Source organism: Desmodus rotundus, chromosome 2 (genome assembly GCF_022682495.2).
Source record: "Desmodus rotundus isolate HL8 chromosome 2, HLdesRot8A.1, whole genome shotgun sequence".
Taxonomy (NCBI): Eukaryota; Metazoa; Chordata; class Mammalia; order Chiroptera; family Phyllostomidae; genus Desmodus; species Desmodus rotundus.
Window position 1 is genome coordinate 39,268,816 of NC_071388.1, and position 24,358 is coordinate 39,293,173.

Here is a 24,358-nt window from a genome sequence, read left to right on the forward strand (position 1 = left end):
ACATGAAACCTGGTTAAAGCACTTTATTGATTACAATATCAGTTCACAGCCAACATTATTTCACAGAGCTACTGTACAAATAAACGAATGAATCACTGCAAGGAAGATCCAAGAATATTGTTAAATCCTGGGACAAATCCATCTTCTGTTTGGTTTAAAGTCTAGTACGTTCACCCCTCCCATAATCCTACTACTGATGTTCCCAGTCAATTGGCCACAAGTGTGTACGAACCATTGTAGGTAAAGAAAAACATTTTAACCAGCTTAAAACCACTGAGCTGTAGATGCCTTTGGGTAAGAATATGCAAATGCAGTGTTTGGATGATGCTTTGTAAAGAAAACAATAGAATAGAGCACCATTGTGTAACAGAAAGAAAAGGCTTGAAATATCAAGTATATCTCTGAAGTTCTATTAAGAAGTAAATACTGTCTGATACAGGGTTTTTGTTGGGCACATTGACACCAGTTAAATCAACCAGTTTTTTCATAATGCTGCATTAGCATAACTTTTACAGGATCAATAATTGAACTTAAAAAAAGACTTAGGATATTTCATCAACATGCAAACAAATTTGCTAATACAAGGTGTACCATCAACCTGTGATTAATAAATTACTTTTTAAAACAATGCTAACTTCGACATTCAAATACAAACCATTTTCATGAGTACCTATGGTCACCAATATTTTAAAATACAGCACTAAATTTAGGGCAACTCAAAATGACCAAGAGAAAAACTAGTAAATAAAAAGTGTACTTTACATTCTACTTAACTAATTTAAAATGTCACTTTTATTCATTGTGCTCCCTTCCTCACAAGACAGATGGTCTAGCTTGTGGGTCTTTTAAAAATTCGAACAGGAGAGGAGAGAGTTTAAAATTTTGCTTTCCACAACGGCACAAAAGGGAACTAGAAGCTGAACAGGGTAATTAATTTTTTAAAAAATGCTTTAATCCTGACTCACACCTTAAAGTTCCTAGAAAGAAAATCTTCATTATTAAAATAATGATTGGCTCTCTTGGGAGATTGTTCAGTCAGTTTCCGTAAGTTTAAATACATCAACAAGTAAGCCACAATTACTCGATTTTGTTAAACAATTTTAAATGTGAGACATTCACCAGTGTTCAAAGTGTAAACTTCCCTGAAGGTTTTCACTTTTAAAATGGACGATCTTAATTTATTAGTAAATCTTACGAACTCAAAAGGTCAGTTATATAATATTGCACAGTATTTTTTAACAATAATAATTTTATCACCTGAAAAAGTGAAGATCTATTTCTCTTTTAATAGATTAAAATTGTCTACCCCATATTCCAGAAGCCCCTACATCCATCGTGTCTAGGAGACTAGCAGTATTATCAATCAGTTCAGCTGAATCTAAATTAAAATAAGGAGAACTGCCAGCTAGTATCCCTTGTAGTTGAAGTATTAAGCCCAAATCTTTGCTTCTGTGGAGATGGAACTCTTGGTTTTGGAATCACAGGTACAGAAGTAAGGGCTAGGGAAGGAGGGACCTAGCCTGTGGTAGCAGGAAGTGCTTTTTGAGCAGGTTTTTGGGACGATTTGGTTAACCACAGGGCAGGTTACTATTAAGTTGTTTTAGAAAAGAATATATGCCTTAAAAATATTCTTGTCAGATCTTTAGAAAACAAAGTCCAAAAGTAAAACCTGTTTCTTACAAGGTAAAAAGAAAAATTGATAGGCCTCAGATAACTGCAATATTCTTGATAATACAAATTCCTTAAAACTACATTTGGCCATATTTTTTAAGTCTTCTAAAACCAAGCTTCAAACTATACAGTGTTTCTATGTGTTCTGCACTATTCTTTTTGATTTCAGGAAGTCTCAGGAACAACGGAATTAAATAGACAATCAGCTGAACTCACACTGCAATTAAAAATATTTGGCAAGTAGAACCCATATTATTAGAAAGCAAAGGTTTAACTAGTAAGTTAATGTGGTAATGAGGTCACATTGGGTCATATATATAATTAGCCACAATCTTGGGTAGGTTTTAGTTGCTTAATACATAGTTAATCACAGGAATTGCTTTTAAACTATGCATAGAAACTAATAACATTAAATCATTTTTATCAGCATGTTTAAGATCATAGAATTATGGTCTGGGTGCCTCTCTGATTAAAGTTTTTTGTTCCTAGAATAACTTTCAAAGTAGAGGGGGATACTCTATTTTGCACGTGGCAGAAGTGCTTTCTTGATTAGGATTTAGGAATGAATTGCTGAACTATATGGCAAACCCTCACCCCCTTTTGGAAGTGAATACATTCCTTTAAAATATTTTGCCTGATCTTAAAGAGCTGCTCTATACAAAGTAATATAAATAGTCCACAAACATTAATAGGATAAAGTTCATAGAAATCTGTATAAATACATTCATGCCTGCCATCTACAAGTTATTTTGGCCCCATATCTTCATCTTCCTTTATTCATTTTACTCTCTTTTTAATATCAACAATGTTAAAACTGACTTCATTATAGTTGGTATACTTATTAGCACATTCACAACATAAAAATGAAAACTGACATCTAAAATTTGGAAGTATTCAGGATTACAGTTGACCTATCTCAACTGTAACTGACACAGTTTACTAACAAAACACAATGCACCATCAAGCAAGACTAACAATCTTCCATTGTCAATCATTTAGATTTATTTGTAGGAGAAAAAATCCAAGGGGGAAAGTATCTGTTTAAATCCAGGAGGGCCCATTCTAGTAATAGACAACACATTATTATACCATTAACAAGCAGAGGAATGAATTGCTTAGTATTTTCCTCTGGCTCCTTTAAGAATTGCTCTTCGAATTTTTCTTTTGGCTTTAAAATGGAGTCACTTGGATCGAGGCATTCTTTGAAGCACAGCCATAACACTTAGAAACCAGTTATTTTGTTTTCAGGGAAGAAAAGTCACAGAAGAGCAGAGCTGAAATGTTTCCTTCTTAAAATCTGAAGGCACAGACAGTTTACATCAGGTCAGATATTAGGTGAACATAAATTCATAAAGCCACCTTGTCACAACTATACACAGGTCTAGTGATTGGCTAGATTTTACACTTTGAAAAAGTCATGCCATCACGTTTCCTTAGCTCTAGACGCATACTGATGGAGAGCATTGGGAAAAGTTCTCCAGATGCAAGGACAATGCGGACGTTCTTCAATGTTCTGGAATAATAAGTAGACTACACACTCAATTCTTGAATATGAAATCAATAGCAAAGTCCAGCTATTTGGAGGAATACTCAAAGTGTCATTTGATCATAATCTTTTTAAAATGCCAAGAACCATTTATATGTGATTACTGCTGTCTACAAAGTTTCTTATGTATGTCTGAAGTTTCATAGAGAAATCTCTATTCCCTAGCCTTCAGATTATCTTCCCCTCAAAGGGCTGAAAATGAGCACTTACTTAAATTGATAGGATGGCAAAAGATGCACCAGAAACTAAGGACATTGAAAAGGACTCCCCTCAGGTACCTACCCTGTGAGCATTCTTAAAACTTGAAGCAATCAGGTCAGAATTCAAGGAGACTTTCTTCAATCATAAGGACACGCACATAAGAGATACTCTATTACTGTGCCTGGTTCCCTCATTAAAAGCCAAAAATGTGACATTTCTGATGTATACAAAGTTAAAAATGTAGTTCTTAAAAAATGCAAACACAAACATGATAGGTTGCTATAATGTATACATTTTGTTCTACACAAGGAAACAAACTGGGTAAAAGCAGAATTTCAAGGGTAAACTAGCTCAACTCAGTACACTGGTCCTTTTGATTCAGCAAGCACCTTTGCCTTGTTTTTTCATCATTTTTTTTCTGTTTTGTATTTTACTGAAAGCTGCTTTTTGTATATAATCTCAATAGAAAAATCTTCAACTGCAAATATAAGGTAGAATTTTTTTTTCACAGCTCTAGGCTGCAGCACTGATTTTTCCAGAAATCAACAGAGAACAGAAACATTGTATGCACTGTTAATTCCAGATTCTAAGAAAACTGTCCCAGGAGCCTGTTGCCACTGCCATGCCATCATCAGTCACACCCAAACAGCTGACACGGTTGTCGTGCCCAGCGAGAACACCTGAAAAATGAAGTTCAGGAAAAAGTTAGCAATGGCAAGTTGTAGAATTAAGCAAAGGTATGCACAGAAGATCTAGCTATGCTCAGTTCCTCTGAGTCTGGAGACTGAGTGCAGGGGTAAGCTGGACATGTAAGTAAAATGCAATTCTTTGTGCTACATGAATTTTTGAGGTGTGTCAAATTGGGTTACTCATTTTTGAAAAATTATTTCATAGTTACGCTTTCTTATCTCTAGGGCAACATGTAAACGTTATCACTTTACATAAGCTCATGCTACTCCAGATGTTGCCACTGAGCTATGCTCTTTTCAAAACAAAATATTCAGTGAAGTAGACCCTTTTCCACAAGAACAACAAAACAAAAATAAGAATGAAGTTGCCTTATATCACCACTTCCACAAATACCAACATGATTTATTTACTTTATTTGGTTAACCACCAAACACTGGAATGTTTTGGTTATAACTTTCTGAAGCCATCAAACTCATCTAGTTTTAGTTTCATTTGTTTTGTTTTTTAAAGTATATTTTATTGATTATGCTATTACTGTTGTCCCAGTTTTCCCCCTTTACCTCCTTCTGCCTCGTACCTCTCTTTCCTCCAGCAATCTTCCCCTCCTAGTTCATGTCCATGGGTTGGGCATATAAGTTCTCTGGCTTCTCCATTTCCTATACTATTCTTAACCTCCCCCTGTCTATTTTGTGCCTGCCATTTATGCTTCTTATTCCCTGTACCTTTTCCACCATGTTCCTCCTCACTCTCCTCCTCCCCACCAAAAGATCTCCAAATCTATGATTCTGTTCCTGTTCTGGTTGTTTGTTTAGCTTGTTTTTTAGATTCAGTTGTTAGTAGTTGTGAATTTGTTGGCATTTTAATGTTCCTAGTTTTGTTAATGGAAAACTATGGCAACGGAGAAGGAATGATAGCAATTAAATAACACCCCCAGCCTCCCTAGAACTATAGGGAACAAGTTGCCAGATTGAAAAGGTCCACGAATACCTGGCACAGCGAATGAAAATGGATCCACTCTGAGACATACCAAAACTGGCAGAAAGGTTGAAGATTAACTAGTGAGAAGTACATCAAAACTAAGAATAAGCCAAAAAATTAATTTAACCCTAGAGAATATTAAAAAGATGCATAGCAAAAGAAGCCATAGTATATAACTCATGGCTCAGTATTAAGTACTGTAAAAAAAGTCACAATTATGTAAACTCTGATATCTAAACAAAATTCACAAAGTGGGAAAAATTGGAAGACGGGAAGGATGTGGCTGGGTGGAATGTGGAAGGAAGAGGAATGATAGGGCCAAACCCTCAGCAGTTAATGCCTAAAAGTTAAGCTGCTTTTGGAAGCAGAAAACATGGATTGCTGTCAGCACTACTGTGTTTTGGACACATGCCATGTAGAACTTTTTGATTCCTTAAGTATAACTTTAATTCTAAAAAAAAAAAAAAATTAAATCGCCCTATGTAATAAGTGACAGTCCCCAGTGACTTGATGAATATGCTAATACTTTGGAAGCTGCAGGACAGAAACTCAGAGTGTGCGGCTAAGGGAGGACAGCAGTTCTGTCCTGTCCCAGACAAGATCTGTTCCAGGAGGAAGATGGTCCACAGCACTTAGAATGTTTCCTGTCCAGGTTATAAGAAAACTAGTTTTGAAAAGACCACACTGAATTATATTCAGTTCTTTTTTATATCAAAAGTTATTAAACAAAAAAACATGCACGTTCACTTGCATGCTCTCTCTCTCACATACACACTGTCCCCCATTCCCTTCCCCAACCCCTTCTTTCCCCAGGGTGCACTTGTGCTCGCTCGCGCTCTCTCTCACATCTTTCTCCCTCTTCTTCCCTCAAGGTATGTACCTTTGCTCTCTTTCTCCTAAGCTCCAAAGGCCCTTCTGTTGCCTCTGTAACTCATTTCCTGAGCCCATGTAGCCCAGCTGGCTCACTTTTTCTACCTCTGACTTCCTGAATAAACTTTCACTTGTATTTGAAAAAAAAAGCAGCTAGGACAGACCTAGATGTTAACTGTTCAGAAAACAGAAATGTAACTATGGTGTATGAACTGTAACTGGACTCAAAGGGCAACATTGAGCATGCCTAAGAACCGCTGGGCTGCCATTCCCCACATCCAGGGTGTCCAGCGGCCTCAAACAACACATGGGAACCTCTTCATGTTCCCAGACAAAACCAAAACATAATGTGGACTTAGGAACTAACCTGCACGATCTCCTTTTAGTGTGTCCCACACGTTACAATTAAAGTCATCATAGCCAGCTAACAGGAGGCGCCCACTTTTTGAGAAGGCTACAGAGGTGATCCCACAGATGATGTTGTCATGAGAATACATTAACAATTCTTGGTCTGCACGCAGGTCGAAGAGACGGCAAGTGGCATCGTCAGAGCCAGTGGCAAAGGCATATCCACTTGGAAAAAACTAGAAAGGAAAACAACAAACATTTATTCCATAGGCATGTACAGAAAATCATGTGAGACAGTGTAATAATAATACACTGGGAAAAACAGACCTAGATCCAAATTCCAACTTGTCTTAAGACCCGGTGACTGCTGTGGAGCACCGAGGACTCTCAGACACTTTGGGCCTTAGTTTCAGCTTTGGACTGTTGGTTGGGATTAAATGAAGTAACTTATGCCAAGTACATAGCCTACTGGTTAGCACAGAGCAATATTCAGTAAATATTGGCTCTGGCCCTCCGTGTGTCGTATTGAAATACTTAAATATAAATATTACTATTGATGGAATTCAAATTCCATAAATATGTGTGCTCTTAAAAGAAATGTTTCAAAATCCAATTATGAGAAATAAATGGGAAAGATTTTATAAAAGAGGACATGAATCATTCCAGCTAGGCAAGATTATAAAATTAAGCTAGTAGTTAACAAAACTATACATGAGTTTATGAATCCCTTTTCACAGATACTGGTGCTACTCTATGTTGACTCTTGTATAAAGAGGAAACAATTTTTTGTCATATTTAATGGCTATCTAGTTCACATTACTTTTGTGAACTAATTGTTCATATCCTTTGCTTAGTTTTTACTGTGTTGTTAGTACTTTGATTTGTAGGAGTGAAATAAAGAACATAAATTTGTTTTAAATATTCTATACCTTATCATTTGCCTTTTAATATTGTTTACTTTTTTAAAAACATAAAGCAATTTTTAATTTTTATGTAGCCAAATTTGGTTACCTTTCCCTTTGAGATTTAATTTTTTATAAACAAAGTCCTTCCCAGACTATTATCTGATGTTCAATTATATTTTCTTCTAGTTCCCTCTTTAATAATATAATTTTTCACATCTTAATTTTTACCCATCTGGTATTTATTTGATATACAGCATTCAGTGTAAGGATCTAATTTAATTTTCTTAATAGTTAATCAGTTGTCCCAGCTGTTAAATTTTTTTCCTACTCATTCTGTTGCTACATCTATAATTCTCTAAACTCTTATATACTCAGAAATTGTTAATTTTGAGTTTTCTATCTGTCCTTTTTTGGATACCTGTATCACACTTAAAAAAAATCATTATAACTTGATAGTAAACTTTATTATCTGGCACAGCAACACACTTTATTCTGCTTCTAATCAGTCTGTCCTCTCCTTTTTTCCTACTTGAATTTCACAGATATTTGATGAAGACGTCTCTTTTCTCCATATTCTTCAGACTCATCTCAAAAAAATTAACTTGGGTCTTGATTAAAATTTGTATTAAACCTAAAACTTAGTTTGAGGGATAAATGATTTTTTTCTTTAATATACACTCTTCCTATTCAGGAACATGGAATTTTTTTAAAATGTTTACTGTAAAAGTTTTATAATTGTCTTCATTTAGATTCTGCACAGTTCTTGCTAAATTTATTCCCTATTTTATAATTTTTGTTGCTGCTTTCAATAGGATTTTCTTCCTTTTTTTCTTCTACCTGGCTATTATTGGTATAGCGAAGTTATTGATTTTATAATACTTTTTGTAATCTAGAAAATACACTGAACTCTTTCTTGGGATATCTAGATAGCTAAACACATCACATGCAAATAATGATTTTTTTTTCTACTTTCTAAATGCAACTCTTATTAAGTCAGCTTTGGGCCTAAACTATAAAAGGCAGAAATCATCACACTATGAAAAAGCAAGACTGCCCTGACCAGTGTGGCTCAGTTGGTTGAGCCTCATCCCATAAAGCAACAGGTCCCCGGTTCAATTCCCAGGCAGGGCACATGCCTGGGTTATGGGCCCAGTCCCTGGTTGGCGCCATGCAAGAGGCAGCCAATTGATGTTTCTCTCATACTTCGATGTTTCTCTTCCTTTCTCCCTCCCCCTCTCTCTGAAAATAAAATCTTTTAAGAAAGAAGTAAAAGAAAGGAAAAAGATATGCCCAGGCTAACACTAATCAAAAGAAAACTGGGGTATTTGTATTAATATCAGACAAAGATTTCAGAGTAAATAACATTATCAGGGATAAGGAGGGATATTTCATTATGATAAAGGAACCAATTCATTAATAATAATTCTAAAGGTTTATAGTTTGAAATACATGGAGCAAAAAACCAATAGATTGCAAGGAAAATGCACAAGTGCACAATTGGAGATTTCAGCACCCCTCTTTCAATAATGAATAGAAAAGACAGACAATAATCAGTAAGGACACAGAAGATTTGAATAACAATTTCAACTATCTTGCCCTAATTGACATGTATGGAACTCTCCACCCAGTAACAGCAGAATACAAATTCTTCCCACGTGCATATAAATACAATACATAAAAGTCTGTGGGGTGTAGCTAATAACAATGCTTAGAAAGAAATCCGTAACTTTTAAGTTCCAAAACTAGGGGAAACAAAGCTCCAAATCGATGGTGGCACTTTCTACCTTAAGAAACTCAAAAAGGGGTGGGGGAAGAAACTAGAAAAAGTAAAATAAATGAAACCCAAGGAAGCAGCAGAAAAGAAAAAAATAATGATTTTTTTCTTCTGTAGACATCAGAGTGAAAATCAGTGAAGCAGAAAACAAAATAGAGAATATCACTGAAAACAAAAGATAGTTTTCTGAGAAGATAAATAAAACCAATAACCCTCTAACCAAACATGTTAGTCTGCTAGGGCTGCCGTAACGAAGAACCACAAATTCAGTGGCTTAAGCAACAGATTTATTGTCTCACAGTTCTGGAGGCTAGAAGTCTGAGATCAAGGTGTCTGAGCACAGGGAGGGAAAGATCTGTTCGGCCTCTCTCCTTACCTTGTAGATGTCTGTCTTCAACCTGTATCTCTTCGCACGGTTTACTCTCTGCTTGTTGTCTCTAAATGTCCCCTTTTTCCTAAGGACACTGGTCATATTGTGTTAGGGCCCCTAATCCAGTGCATCTCAACTACTCGCATTGGCACAACCCTACTTTCAAATAAGGTCACATTCTGAGGTAGTGGAGGTTAGGACTTCAATCTATAATTTTGGAGGCATACAATTCAACCCACGACACCGGGAAAAACCTAAGGCAAATTACCAATATTATGAACGAGATACCCTACAGATTCAACAAGCTGAACACACTTGCGGACAGACACTGTGTTTGCTCGAGATGATCTCCCCTCTACATCGGGGAACAGAGCTTATTGTTCATCTGCAGATAAAGACCTAGGTCTGTGGAGAAAACCTTTCTGGGTTGGTTTTTGAATAAACCCTTTCTCTTTGGGAATGCAATGTGATGAGAACATTATTTTTAAAAATCCTTGTAGGCAATTTGTTGTGAAAATCATGCTACAGAGTTCGGCACTGTAAATGCACAATACATTTCCCTTAGAAATGCTATCCACTTACACTGACAGCATTAATATCTGACACATGTCCAGAGAAAGACTGTCTGCACATTCCATCTCGAATATCCCATAACTTGGAGGAGGCATCACAAGCGCCAGAAACAAAAGTCCTCATGTCAGGACTCAGAGAGAGACTCATCACGTCTCCAGAATGGCCAGTGAACGTGGTGGTCTGCTGGGCAGTTTCGATGTCCCATAAAGCACTGTGATTAGAAAGGAAGAAAAATTACTCTCATATCTTCTTACATTAGTTCCTTCTACCACCCTCAACCCCAAAATCAGTGTTCTTCTGGAATAAACTTACCAATTTGTATCTCCTGAACTTGTAACAATTTGGCTGTCATCTAAGAAACGACAGCAGGACAAGTAGCCTACAACAGAGAGTAACATTTCAGGTTATCATTGATCAAATAACTCAAATAGCATGAAATACTAACATTTATTCTGAACAATACCTGAGCAACAGTGTTTGTTAGTACAACCTAGCATCCTACTTTCAATCACTTCAACTGTACGCTGTCTGAAATGAAATTTTATCCACTGACTCTTTCTTAGGTATTTACTATGACAATGACATGATGGCCACTCTGAAAGTGTAACTTTCAGAGAAAAGAGTAAAACACAGTCCCTCCTGCTTACTAGTTCGCTGAGCAGAGACATATTCTTCTCAAATATCTATAATCTCTGGCAGATGGGATTAAGTACCTTGCAGAGTGATTAGAAGTATTGCGAGAAACTGGAACAACCGCCCCAGTGAAGGCTTCATGAAAAGGTGCCGTTTGGATGCTCAGAATTCACCAGTATTTCAAAATATGGAAATGGTAGGAAAATGCCATTGTAGAGATTTTGTAAAAAGCATGGTCGCATATTATTGCAAAGAATTCTGAGAGGCAAAACTCCGAGGACTGGCAAAAAATACCTAGTTAACACTGCTAACCAAACGCTGTACCTCTGAGCTGTGTGTGGTGTGCTCTCCGACAGATACAGCAACGTGCTCTCACCGTGAAAGATATTTCATAAGTGTTATCCCAATATATACTTTCATTACATATTTAAGTATAGATACCAAAATCCCGTAATTGTTAAATGCTTGCAGAGAACACAGAAAATAATATTTCTTATTGTATTTTTCATCATTGTTTGAATTTTCACGACAGATTTATCATCTTTATAGAACTAATACTTTTTTCAGGAAAACTAGGACTACATTCAGTGGTGCTCACCTATGTGACCGGGTAGCTCTCGGCTCACTCTCACATTCCCCTCCCTGGTCTTTAAGTTATAGATAGAGCAGATGTTGTCCAGTCCTCCACAGGCCACGAAATTACCAGAGGGGGCATAAGCGCAGGTCATCACCCAGGAGGACCTCAAAGGAATAGCGTGCATCTGCAGGACAAGCAGAATGCACAAACTCTGTTACTAAGTAAGACAGTCACTCAGCTTCCTCACCTGTTTACAATGAAGCAAGTATTACCAACAATTAAATGCATCTAAAAATTAAGGCAAAATAGAGAGTGCAATGAATTCAGAAAGGAAACAATGAAAAATAAAATACTAATGCACACTGTAATGCTTATTATTTTTTCCCTATTATAATTTAACTGCTCTTTTCAGAAATTATTCTCTTAAGAGAGAAAGCAAGAACAAGGATATTTCAAGCTATGTAACAATCGGAATTATTAAGTGTAAAATGTTAAAGAAAAAAAATGTAATAAAACTCTTTGTTTTTGCAGTAGTGTTCAAAGGAGGGATTTCCTCCAACATATCATTAAGCAATATAAGTATCAAAGTCAATTACAATGGTTCTTCCGTGAAGAGATGGTCCTTCTAATAACAGGGCACTTACTCTGGGCTCAAATTTAAACAATGGGAACAATTTGCACTGATCCACTTAAACCCGTGCCTGGTGCCTTCTTGCCCAACACCAATCATTTGCAAGTCAGGCAGCAAAATTTAATGTGTATGGGACTAGCAAGGCTAAATGGTCCATACAGAGAATCAATGCATCATGTGATTACCACTGTGCTCTCACTTAACTCAAAATAGTATTTTTCATACACAATTTGGTGGTTGCAGGAAAATATAATTGAAAGACACATGCTCAATGCCAATTAATACAGAAAAACTGTTAGAATGCAAATCTGTCTTGGCTGCCTTTAAATTCTCTACCAGGCTGAAGATACTGTTCACTTCACAAAATGATGCTCTTTAAACTTTAATGAAAAGCAGGGATATAAGTGTACATAGAATCTAAAGGTATTTGACCTGTGAAAGTTTTCCTGAAGCTTTTCCACTACCACTCAACACCTACATGCCAGGGATTCCTTCCAGGGGACAGACGAGGGTGACCCACTGGCTTTTACCAGCAAGAGATCTAAGCAAGTTGTGACCGGTCTCCAATCTACTGTCTCTTCTGAGCTGTCTGGAAACACAAATCAATGCCCAGAGTGGACAAAGAAAAGCTTCACACCAGCATGCTGGCTTACCCACAAATAGAATCAAAACCTCGGGGTCACTGTCACCTCGGGAAATGGGGATTTGTTTAAAAAATCATTTATATGTAAAACTGATGCAAACTCTTTTCTAAAACTCAACTATAAAATATGAGAGTCTAGTGAAACATATTGAACAATTTTTCTGCAGCTGTTCTTGGGAATTTTAAAAAGTGGCTAAATAAGCCTCAACACTAAGCTGCAAGAAAGGATCTAGAATAAAAAGAATGGAATTCATGTATCTTAGAAGGAAATTACAGTTGGAAGTAATAGAATAAAGAAAGAACTGATGAACACCTTTTCAAATAATACGTGACTTCAGAGAATGATTAAGAAATCCTACCTTATTTGTTGTATAGCTATCCCAAATAATTAATTTTCCATCTTGAGAAGCACTGACTAGTAGCCTAGAGGAACAAACAAAAAGAATTCAACACTTAGAAGAAAACAGTAGTTTAAGTTAGTTATGCATTGCGTTAACGTAGAACAATTCCAAAAATATATATATATTTCAAATTAAAAACTTGGTATCAGAAAATAATCTTCCCAACTTTAAAAGAAATTTATTCTGCATGCCAAAATTTTCAACATAACATAAAATGTAGCAAAATTTAGACGCCGTGCTAAAAATGTCTCTGTTATGATTCATCCGTGTTACAGTGACAGCAGTCTAGGTTCTTATTCGAGATCCTGGTAGGTACTGGCTCACTGGTATGTATTTACTGATTTAAGTTTATCGACAATGGAGTACATGGAAGCCAACAACCGTATCTCATTCAACCGAACATATCCACTGAAAGCCTGTGGATGTAGAGTGACGGGTACAACACAGAAAATACCGCCTACCTTTGAGGCCTCTACCATCTGTCTGGTAGATAAGATATTTACACGTATTTGTAAGAAATCAAGTAAGAGGAGTGGCATGAAATTAATGCCAAAAGAAAGTAAAAGGGAAAAATATAACTGCTATTTGAATTAATCAAGTAGTTTTGCAAAAGAGACTGCCATCTTGAAAAATGCAATCTGGAGAGCTAAAGATAGATATGTACTTTGCTCCTTTATGAATTTAGGTAATAATTATAGTAATACCCAGTAACTTGTAAATAGCAATATTCAATAATACATGCTTATTAGCTGAAATTTCAATAGAACTTCTTTTGGCATAGTACAAAGCAAAGTATAATACCCAACTGCAAAGAAAAGAAATCCTACACAATTAACCTGGATAATTTGATCATGGATATTTTTAAGAGATAAATTTATTTTCCATAGTAAATATTTCTAAATTTTTAAAGTGTCACTGAATATTTTTACTGAAAGCAAAGATTCATATTAGATGCATTTTCTACGAATTATTTCATAAATGGAGTTTTTAAATTATTTGTTTTTAAGGACATGCAAATGCTGATTCTTAATGACTGTAGTTCTGCAGACATTTGAAAATGGCAGTACAAACCTTGAGTCGTATCCCCAATGCATAGCATAGATCTTCGCGAGGTGCCCCCTCAGCGTGCGTCTTGTGCGCATCTGTATCCGACCCACCGAGTCCATGTTCGATGTGATCTTTAGAATGAGACAGGAATGTTGTCATTCTTTGCCTTAGTCATGGCTCAGGAAATAAAGTAGAAACAAGTAATAGGCAAGAAATCTAGATACAAAACAAATTTAGAGCAATCGAAGGTAATTGAATATAAATATTGCCACAGGGTAATTATAGGATCGATATGTAGTTCGAGAGAAAGTATGACAGATTTAAAACGACACCACTCACACGCCTTCCAGTAGGAATAGCTTCTGTAGACTATCAACTAAACAGAACAGACATACCTCCCAACTTCAGTAAAAGAAGCCCAAATAAAAATCTAATGGTAGATGATCCAAGAGTAAAACATAATTTTAATTGTCTATATGAAAGCCAGTTTTATATTTGTCAAGCATATAAAATATTTCCTTAATCAAAATTATCGATGTTAATTAAACTAATGAAAACTTCCTAAGAGTTTATATAATTTTAAAAGCTTAATCAGAGTATACCATAAAGAATCAAGAAGCTCCCTTCAAAGAAACATATAAGAAACTACATATTTTCATAGTATTTATTTTCCACAGACTTCTATTATAACAAGTATGCTTTTAAAGCACTTTTATAGCATCTCACAAATTACAGAGATCTTTAGAGATCTCCCTTTTTCAATTAGACAGTAATGAAAAAATCTGTCATTTGCATCAGTGTGAAGCTGTATCATATGAATTAGTAAAGTAAATTGAGGGGGGAAAAAAAAACTTTACCTGAACAAGCATTGCATCATTACAAGCTTTCCTAGCATCCTGAAATAAAGAAAGAATATTATAATGCATTTACACATGGAAGTCACTAGATATAATTTAAAACAGTGTTTTCATTGCAAATATAAATATGCATTTTATTGAAATAAAGTTTACATAACAAACTATTTTAGTCATCTTTTTTAAAAAATATATTTTATTGATTATGCTATTACAGTTGTCCCATTATCCCCCCTTTATTCCCCTCCACCCTGCACACCCCCTACCACCTGCATTCCCCCCTTTAGTTCATGTCCATGGGTCATACATATAGGTTCTTTGGCTTCTACATTTCCTACACTATTCTTACCCTCCCCCTGTCTATCTTCTACCTACCATTTATGCTACTTATTCTTTGTACCTTTTCCCCCTCTCTCCCCCTCCCATTCCCCTGTTGATAACCCTCCATGTGATCTCCATTTCTGTATTCTGTTCCTGTTCTAGTTGTTTTCTTAGTTTTTGTTTGTTTTAGGTTTAGTTGTTAATAACTGTGAGTTTGTTGTCATTTTACTGTTCGTATTTTTGATCTTCTTTTTCTTAGATAAGTCCCTTTAACATTTCATATAATAAGGGCTTGGTGATGATGAACTTCTTTAACTTGACCTTATCTGGGAAGCACTTTATCTGCCTTTCCATTCTAAATGAAAGCTTTGCTGGATAGAGTAATCTTGGATGTAGGTCCTTGCCTTTCATGACTTGGAATATTTCTTTCCAGCCCCTTCTTGCCTGCAACGTTTCTTTTGAGAAATCAGCTGACAGTCTTATGGGAACTACTTTGTAGGCAACTGTCTCCTTTTCTCTTGCCGATTTTTAACATTCTCTCCTTCTGTTTCATCTTGGGTAATGTAATTATGATGTGCCTTGGTGTGTGCTTCCTTGGGTCCAACTTCTTTGGGACTCTCTGAGCTTCCTGGACTTCCTGGAAATCTATTTCCTTTGCCAGATTGGGGAAGTTCTCCTTTATTATTTGTTCAAATAAGTGTTCAATTTCTTGCTCTTCTTCTTCTCCTTCTGGTACCCCTATGTCTCTGATGTTGGAACGTTTCAAGATGTCCTGGAGGTTCCTAAGTCTCTCCTCATTTTTTTTGAATTCTTGTTTCTTCATTCTGTTCTGGTTGAATGTTTCTTTCTTACTTCTGGTCCACACCATTGATTTGAGTCCTGGTTTCCTTCCCATCACTGTTGGTTCCCTGTACATTTTCCTTTATTTCACTTAGCGTAGCCTTCATTTTTTCCTCTAATTTGCAACCATATTCAACCAATTTTGTGAGCATCCTGATTACCAGTGTTTTGAACTGTGCATCTGATAGGTTGGCTATCTCTTCGTTGCTTAGTTGTATTATTTCTGGAGATTTGATCTGCTCTTTCATTTGGGCTTTTTTTTTTTTTTTTTTTGTCTCAGCACACCTGTTAGGTAGTAAGGGGCAGAGCCTGAGGTATTCACCAGAGCAGGGCAACCCACGTGGCTGCACTGTGACGCTGTATGTGGGGAAGGGGTCTGAGAGGGAACAATGGCACTTGCTCTTCTCTCTGCCGGTTTTCAGTCACTTCCCCCGCTACCCACAAGCAAATTGGACCCCTCTGGTGCTGCTTCCCGAGTGGGTGGGCTTGTGCACGCTCTAGGCCCCCATGGGTCTCTCCAACAAACTCTCCTGTGAGGCTGGGAGTTTCTCCCGCTGCTGCCTCAACCCCCACAGGTGTTTTCAGTCAGAGGCTTTGAGGCTTTATTTCCCCTTGCTGGAGCCCTGGGTTGTGTGGTCTGTCTCGCTCCACAGTTTGTCTGCACACAAATGTGGGACCATCTGCTCCACCAAACACCGCCTTGCCTGCTCTAGTCCTCCAGCCACTGCTTTGCTGTGAGTCCTCTCCACCCCGGCTGCCTGTCTCCACCCCTCCTACCGGTATGGATGAATGTTTCTTCTTTAACTTCTTGGTTGTCAGACTTCCATACAGTTCGATCTGTCAGTTCTGGGTTTTTTTGTTTTTAAATTTGTTTTTGTCCTTTTTTTCGTTGTGCAAGGAGGCGCAGTGTGTCTACCTATGCCTCCATCTTAGTCAGAAAATTCCTCAAATTCTTTAGGATAACAGAAATTTTACTCCAAATTAACTCTACAACCCATCTGTATCAGTGTACCTGCTGATGTTGTTGTGAGAGGCTGCATCTGGCTTCAGTGAATTTTTTTTGAAGACTCTTTCAATGTGTTTGTCCATTTCATGATGGGTGGTATACAAGCACCAAAAATGGCATGACCCTGTGCCCCACCTTCCCTATTCACCCGATCCGGTCCCAAGGGACATTTTCCCCCCTGGGTGAAAAACGTCCTCAAAGGGAAATGTTTTGCTGATGTGGAAGAGATGAAATAAAAAATGGCAGAAGTACTAAAAGGCATCAAAATCAAGGAGTTCAAAAACTGTTTTGAGCAGTGGAAAAAACGTCTCAATACGTGCAGTGCATCAAGTGGTGAATACTTTGAAGTTGACTGAAGTTTAAGCATATAAAAATAAATATACAATTTTTTATAAATGAATTCTGTTTTTTGGGTCCTCCTCATATATCACATGTGTTTATCCATTGATGGCCATTTAAGTTATTTCCACTTTTTGTCTTTTATGAATAATAATGCTTCAAACATTCATGTACAAGTGTTTGTGTGTGCTTATGTTTTCAATTCTCCTGGGTATATACCTAAAAGAAGAATTGATGGTTTACATGGTAACTCTTTGTTTAACTTAGAAACTGACAAATTTTTCTTCATAGTGGTGACACAATTTTATATTCCCAACAGGAATGTATGAGGGTTCAAATTTCCTCACATCCTCACCGACACTGTTGCTGTCTTCTTCTTCTTCTTTTAATTACTATTAAAAAGCCATGTTGGTGGAGATGAAGTTGTATCTAGTGGTTTTGATTTGCATTTCACCAATGATTAGTGATATTGAGCATCTTTTCATGTGGAGTATCTTTACATGTGCTTACCAGCCATTTTTATCTACTTGGAGAACTGTTTATTTAAGGTCATTGCCTATGTTTTTTTAAATCCTCACCCAAGAATATTTTTTATTAATTTTAGAGAGAAGGCAGGCAGGGGGCAGAGAGAAAAACATCAATGTGAGAGAGAAACATAGATCAGTTGCTTCTCATATGCACCTCAACCATGGATAGAACCTGCAACCTTTCGGTGCACAGGACGATGCTCCACCCCACTAAGCCACCCAGCCAGGGCTCCTTCAGTAGGGTTACTTGTTTATAGCTGAGTTGTAGGAGTTCTGTTATTCTGAATACTAGACCCTTATCAGATTTATGATCTACAAATCTTTTCTCCTGTTCTGCAGGCTGTCTTTTCATCTTCTTGGCAGTGTCCTCTGACACACAAGTTTTTAATTTATTTTTTCTTTTATTGCATGTGCTTTTAGTGTCATATTAAACCATTACCTAATCCAAGGTCATGAAGATTAACAACCGTGTTTACTTCTAAGAATTTTACCCTTTTAGCTGCTATATTTGGGCACCACTTTGAGTTAATGTTGACGCATGGTGTGTTGTAGGAGCCCAGATTCACTCTTCTGTATGTGGGTGCCCTGTTGTCCCAGCACCACGTCATGGAAAGATTATTCTTTCCCTATGGAAGGGTCTTGTTACCCTTGTTGAAAAACCATGTATCTGTAGCTAATTGATTTTTAATGGGCTCTCAATTGTATTTCATTGTGCAAATATATATTGGGTTTATAATTAAAAGATTTTTAAATTGTATCCCCTGAGTAAAAACAAAGTTGATTTAATAAGGCCACAGGATTCAGTTACATTTGTTACTAAGCTTCAGGGAAAAGCAAGAGTTCTGAGCTCCCTTCTGTTTGTTCTGGCATCTAGAAGTTGAGGTGACAGGAAGGATATTGATAGTGTACCCAGAGCATTTTAGAAATATTTTTAAAAATGCATAACACTTCTGGGAAAATGCTTTCCAAGTACACTGGATACCGATGCTATTAGAAATAAAATATTTTAGATCCAATATGAGAAAAATACATGACATCTCAGGAAAAACAATTTTTATATAAATAGCCACAGTTTATATTAAGTCATGTCTATATTTCCATATTAATAGCATTAATACCATATAAACTGGTGTTTATGACTAAGCATTATATGGTAGACTTTGTGTAAATTTTTACACAAACTGAAGGGAACTATCAAAAGGAAGATAATGAAACAAATCAATATAACAAAATAAGGAAAGGCAGGAAAAGAACATATGTAGTAAGCAACGAAATATTTTCAACCAAGTTTATCAGTTAATAATAAATTTAGAGGATCTGTATACATGGGAAAATCAGAAGTGCCATTAATTCCTCCTTCTAGACTTGAAACAGTATTTTCCCCCAAAGGTGAGGGTAGTATCCTCTTTAACTTGGTTTCCCCCACCGTGCTCAGCATGTGCCTGTGCAAAGAGATGCACACAGTCTCTGTTGAATAACTGTTTCAAATGGACACCGTGTCCCAGTCAGCCCAGGGAAAAACGCCTGCCTCCACTTGCAGCCAACCCTAGATGGAGCGCACAATCTGTTTGGCTGCCCTTTCAACCTATTTATAAACACTTCAGATATTTCTATGTCAGGGTGTTATAAGTAGTTACACAAACATACGATTTGATTCTCTCATTCTTACTCAAACTGTGGGTTGAGAAACCTCATTTGGCAAGGAATGATTTAGCCCACTTTCCTACAATGAAAAGAGTTGCCAGAAACGACAGTGATGACCTGAGCTGTGCTCCAAAAATGGTGGACTTGAAGACTAAATTCTAAAAAAAAAAAAAAAAAAAGGTTCTCTAATTTTAAGCTTTATAAAGTGAACGATATCATTTAGTTCATCTTCCTAATTCAGTCATTCAATTAAAAAACCTGTTGAACACAGTGTGTCAGGCACTATTCTAGGGACCACGGATGCAGCAGTGGACAAACCTAAAACCCTGCCTCTCAGAGTTCATGTTGAAAATAAGACCGGTGTGACTCGGCTTGTGATACTTTCATTTTTTGATGCAATTGTTAATGGGATTGTTTTCTTAATTTCTCTTTTTGATAGTTCTTTATTAGGATATAAATACACAATGGATTTCTGTATGTTCACTTCTCTATTCTTCAACTTTACTGAATCTATTCATTCTAACAGTTTTTGGGGGCGAAGGGTTTACAGGAACAACTATAAAGGACACATGGACAATAACAAAGGGGGTGGAAATAGGGGAGGGAGGAGGGGAAGTCTGGGATGGTGGGGAGAGGCTGGGAGAAAAGGCAGAAATCTGTACTTGAACAATAAAAATCAAAAGTGTTTTTAAAAAAATCAAAATATCTAGGAATAAATTTAACCAAGGAGGTGAAAGACAAAACACTTGAAAATTATAAAACATTGATAAAAGAAACTGAAAATGTAAATAAATGAAAATATATTCTATGCTCATGGACTGGAAGAATTAATATTGTTAAAATGTCCATTCTGCCCAAGGCAATCTACAGACTCAATACAATCACTATCAAAACTCCAAAGTCATTTTTCACAGAAATAGAACAATCTTCAAATCTGTATGGAACCACAAAAGACCCCCCAAATAGCCAAAGAAATCTTGAGAAACAAGAACAAGCTGAAGACATCATGCTCCCTGATTTAAAACTATATTACAAAGCTATAGTAATCAAAAAGAGTATGGTATTAGCATAAAAATAGAATCAATGGAACACAATAGACCACCCAGAAATAAATCCATGCATAATAATCAATTCATTCACAAGAAAGGAGGAAAAAATATACAATGGGGAAAGGGCAGTCTCTTCAATAAATAATGTTGGGAAAACTAGACAGGCACATGCAGAAAAATAAAACTAGATCACTATCTTACACCAACACAAAAATTAACTCAAAATGGATTAAAGACTTGCATAAGTGGGACCACATCAAACAGAAGTTTCTGCACAGCAAAGGAAAGCATCAACAAAATGAAAAGGCAACTTGCCAAATGGGAGAAAATATCTGCAAATCATATACATGATGGGGGCAATTTCCAAAACATATAAAGAACTCAATACAACTTAACAACAAAGAAATCTGATTAAAAATGGGTAGAGAATCTGAATAGACATTTTCAAAAGGAGACTTAAAAAAGGTACATGAAAAGGTGTTCAGCAACCCTAATAATCAGGATAATACAAATTAAAACCACAATGAGATATCACCTCACACATCAGAATGGCTATTATCAAGAAGACAACAAGTAACAAGTGTTGGCGAGGATGTAGAGGAAAGGGAACCCTTGTGCACTGCTGCTGCAGTGTACTATGGAACTGGTGCAGCCACCTTGGAAAACAGTATGCAGGTTCCTCAAAAAATTAGAATGAGAACTACCATATGATTCAGCAATTCCACTTCTGAATAATAGTATTTGTCTGAAAAAAAAAAACACCCAAAAATACTACCTTGAGAAGATACAGACATCCCATGTGCATTTCAACATTATTTACAATAGCCGAAATATGGGGACAACCTAAGTGCCCATCAACAGATGAATGGATCAAGTACATATATGCAATGGGATATTACTCTGCCATAAAACCAAATGAAATCTTGCCATTTGCAACAACATGAATTGACTTTGAGGGCACTGTGCTAAGTGAAATAAGTCAGAAAAAGACAAATGCCATATGATCTTACTTATTTGTAGAATCTACAAAAAAAAAAAAAAAAGGAAAAAATCAAGCTCTTAAGTACAGAGAATGGATTTTCTAACAATGAGATGGGTATGTGACTATGCACTTGGCCAACCAGTAGATCCTGCCCAGCACCTGGAGCAAGTCACAAAAACTGGAGATGGTGGAGAATCCTTTCCAGTGGTGGCAGCAACATCTAATTCAGGGATTAGCCCATGAAGTCTTCTCTGTTCATCCCGGGCAAAATAAATTCCTACTTTGTTTTGTCATCTTTGTTCAGACACCTAAGGTTTGATCAACTCCAAGTTCTTATTCACATCTAACTCATTAGCTTTTTTGAATTCCTGGCAGCAAGACTGATTTTGATTTCAACCCACTCAGAATCAACACTTTTCCAGTGAGTGTTTTTTGCTATCCTTTGTTTATCCTGCTCCTTTCCCTCTTTTCTTATGACATCTTTGTAGAGAGGCTGCGCTTGTTCCTTTTTTCTTACTCTTCACTTTTAAAGTAGATGAGTTCTTCCGAAATACCTACTGCAAAAACTTCATATTAAAGAGGCACACAGCAGGATCCCTGCTTCGTGCCAAAGTTCTTCATTTATATTTATAAATTGTTTGAGCCCTTCCTTTTCCCCTGTGAAAAGAAGTTAGCCACGCCAGTCTACACACAATTAGTCTCTTTCCTACACCCTACCAACAAGAGGCTTCCTAAAAGGAGGAATGTCTACGTCCTTTCTTTTTTTTTTTCTCTGCCTACCTTGATATTCCCCAGTCCAGGGAAGCACCCGTTTTCATTGTTCCAAAGAAAGGATCATTGGAGTTATTACTGGAGTCCCTGAGGGAGCGCTTCCTCCTTTGTGTGAGACTTACAGGGGCAGAACTCCCTCTCGGAGCCCGCCCACACCCTGCAGCATTTCTACATCTGACACCTCTTCCCCACTCTACTATGAAGTTCTAAATGTCTTTTAATTTTGTTAAAGATGGACCTTGTGTTTGTTTCTTATGGTCTTCACTGTTCTGTGTTGATTTCTAAGAGTAAAAGATGATACACATGTCTTTATTATGCCACTAATAATTTTTAATGTTTTTTCTGCAATCTAATGTTTTAGAGATGAATAAGGTTTAGTATATTACAATGTGATACTCTCCCTCCTATTGCACCAAATATCAAACTATGATTCCAAGTCTGTGACTAAGAATTATGTTGGTCTGTCAGCGGGTATTACATATATAACATTAACTTCTTCTGGACACAGAGGCCATTACTCCACATATCTATTTTTCAGGAATGATTTTTGGAGAAATCCTTAGAGGCATGATAAATACGAATTGACCATTTCTAGTTGTATAAACTATTTAACACATTTAGACTGATAACCTATTGAACAAGTTTGGTTCATTACTGGTACTAAATAAAAGTGTTAAAATTTTTTTCTGAAAAAAAATGAAAAAGATTGCTCTTACCTGGATCTGATTTCGTAGTTGTTCAGCTTCCTGCCTCAGCTGTTCCAGTTCACTCATTTTTTAAATTTGTTTACTCCAAAATTAACAACACAAAGCAACTATAAAAAAGAGAGAGAGACTAATTCAGTTCTCCATTTACATATTAATTTGCTTGAAAAATATTGACATATAGCTTCTTTCAGTCCTTCAGAAACTCCATTGAGATAGCCAATTATTACTAGAATGGCAGATTACTTAGTAAATATAGATCTCGACTATGTATAAAGGATTTTATGGTGGAATGTGATCAGAGGATGGAAGAGAAATCTTGGGTTGTAGTTTTCAAGACTGAATTATAGAGAATTAGTACTTGAATGGAGTCCAGTGAGAAGTACTTCACAAAAGGGCGCCAGACGATATCCCCACTTAGCTATCTAACAGGCACTTCCATCTTCATGCTTCAGAACGGAACCCCTCCCCACCTCAGGTCTTCCCTACCTCAGTATATGGTAATTCCATCCTTCCAACTGTTTAAGCCCAAAACCTGGGAGTCATGCTTAACTTCTATTTCCTTCATACCCTACATGTACACCATCGACAAAGCATGTCAGTTCACCCTTCAACAAAATTTCCAGGATTTGACCAACTCTGATTATGTCCACTTTGACCACCTTGGTTCAAGCCACCATCCTCTCTCCCCTAGTCTCCTTTCTATTGCTTTTGACCACTCTCCTGTCTATTCTAAATATAGTAACTAGTGATCCTCCTTAAACTACATTTTATATATTTCATTTTTAGAGAGAGAGGGAGGGAGGGAGAAAGAGAGGGAGAGAAACATCGACCCATTGTCTCTTGCACACACCTTGACCAGGGACCAGGCCTACAACCTAGTCATATGCCCTGACCAGGATTCAAACCCATGACCTTTTGCTTCCCCGGACGACACCCAACCAACTGAGCCAGAGCTAGTGATCCTTTTAAAACACAAGTCCCTCTTCTGCTTTAAATCTGACAATGGTTTTTCACTCCACTCCAAGGAGAACCTTATTCCTTATCTTGAACCACAGAGCCCTCCTCAACCGTTGCACACACCCCTCTGACCTGCTCGTCTACCTCTCTCTCTCTCCCCCCACTTCTCTCACTGTGATCCACCACACCAAAGCTTTCTTCATGTTCCCTGAACACAGTAAGTAGGCTCCAGTATCAGTGTCCTTGCACTTGCTCTTCTCTTTCCTGAAATGCTTTTAGCCCCACCCTCAACGTTTTCATTGCTTGCTCCCTTACCTCTGCGTCAATGTTCCCGCTCAGAGGGGCCTTTGCTGGCAGCACTCACGCTCCCACCTAGTCCCCTTTCCCTGTCTCTGTAAGGGCACGTGGGACTCAGCACCACTAGACGTCTGTTTCCTCCCAGTAGGATATAAGCTCCTTAATACAAGAACTTTGTTTGCTTTATCCTTTGCTATATCCCCAGC

At 37.0% G+C, this 24,358-nt stretch overlaps 1 protein-coding gene across 1 annotated transcript in view; it reads right to left on the minus strand.

The window, feature by feature from the left end:
• Positions 1-8: 8 nt before the first annotated feature.
• The window catches only part of GNB4 (G protein subunit beta 4), a 39,126-nt gene continuing 14,776 nt past the window's right edge, over positions 9-24,358 (minus strand). The window contains exons 2-10 of the mRNA XM_024563778.4: positions 22,908-23,005; positions 14,716-14,754; positions 13,883-13,989; positions 12,770-12,833; positions 11,158-11,320; positions 10,239-10,305; positions 9,936-10,137; positions 6,324-6,540; positions 9-4,098 (exon numbers count right to left, since the gene is read on the minus strand). Coding sequence (XP_024419546.1) covers positions 3,992-4,098; positions 6,324-6,540; positions 9,936-10,137; positions 10,239-10,305; positions 11,158-11,320; positions 12,770-12,833; positions 13,883-13,989; positions 14,716-14,754; positions 22,908-22,964 — 1,023 coding nt within the window. The 5' untranslated portion in view covers positions 22,965-23,005 and the 3' untranslated portion in view covers positions 9-3,991. The remainder of the gene's footprint in view (positions 4,099-6,323; positions 6,541-9,935; positions 10,138-10,238; positions 10,306-11,157; positions 11,321-12,769; positions 12,834-13,882; positions 13,990-14,715; positions 14,755-22,907; positions 23,006-24,358) is intronic.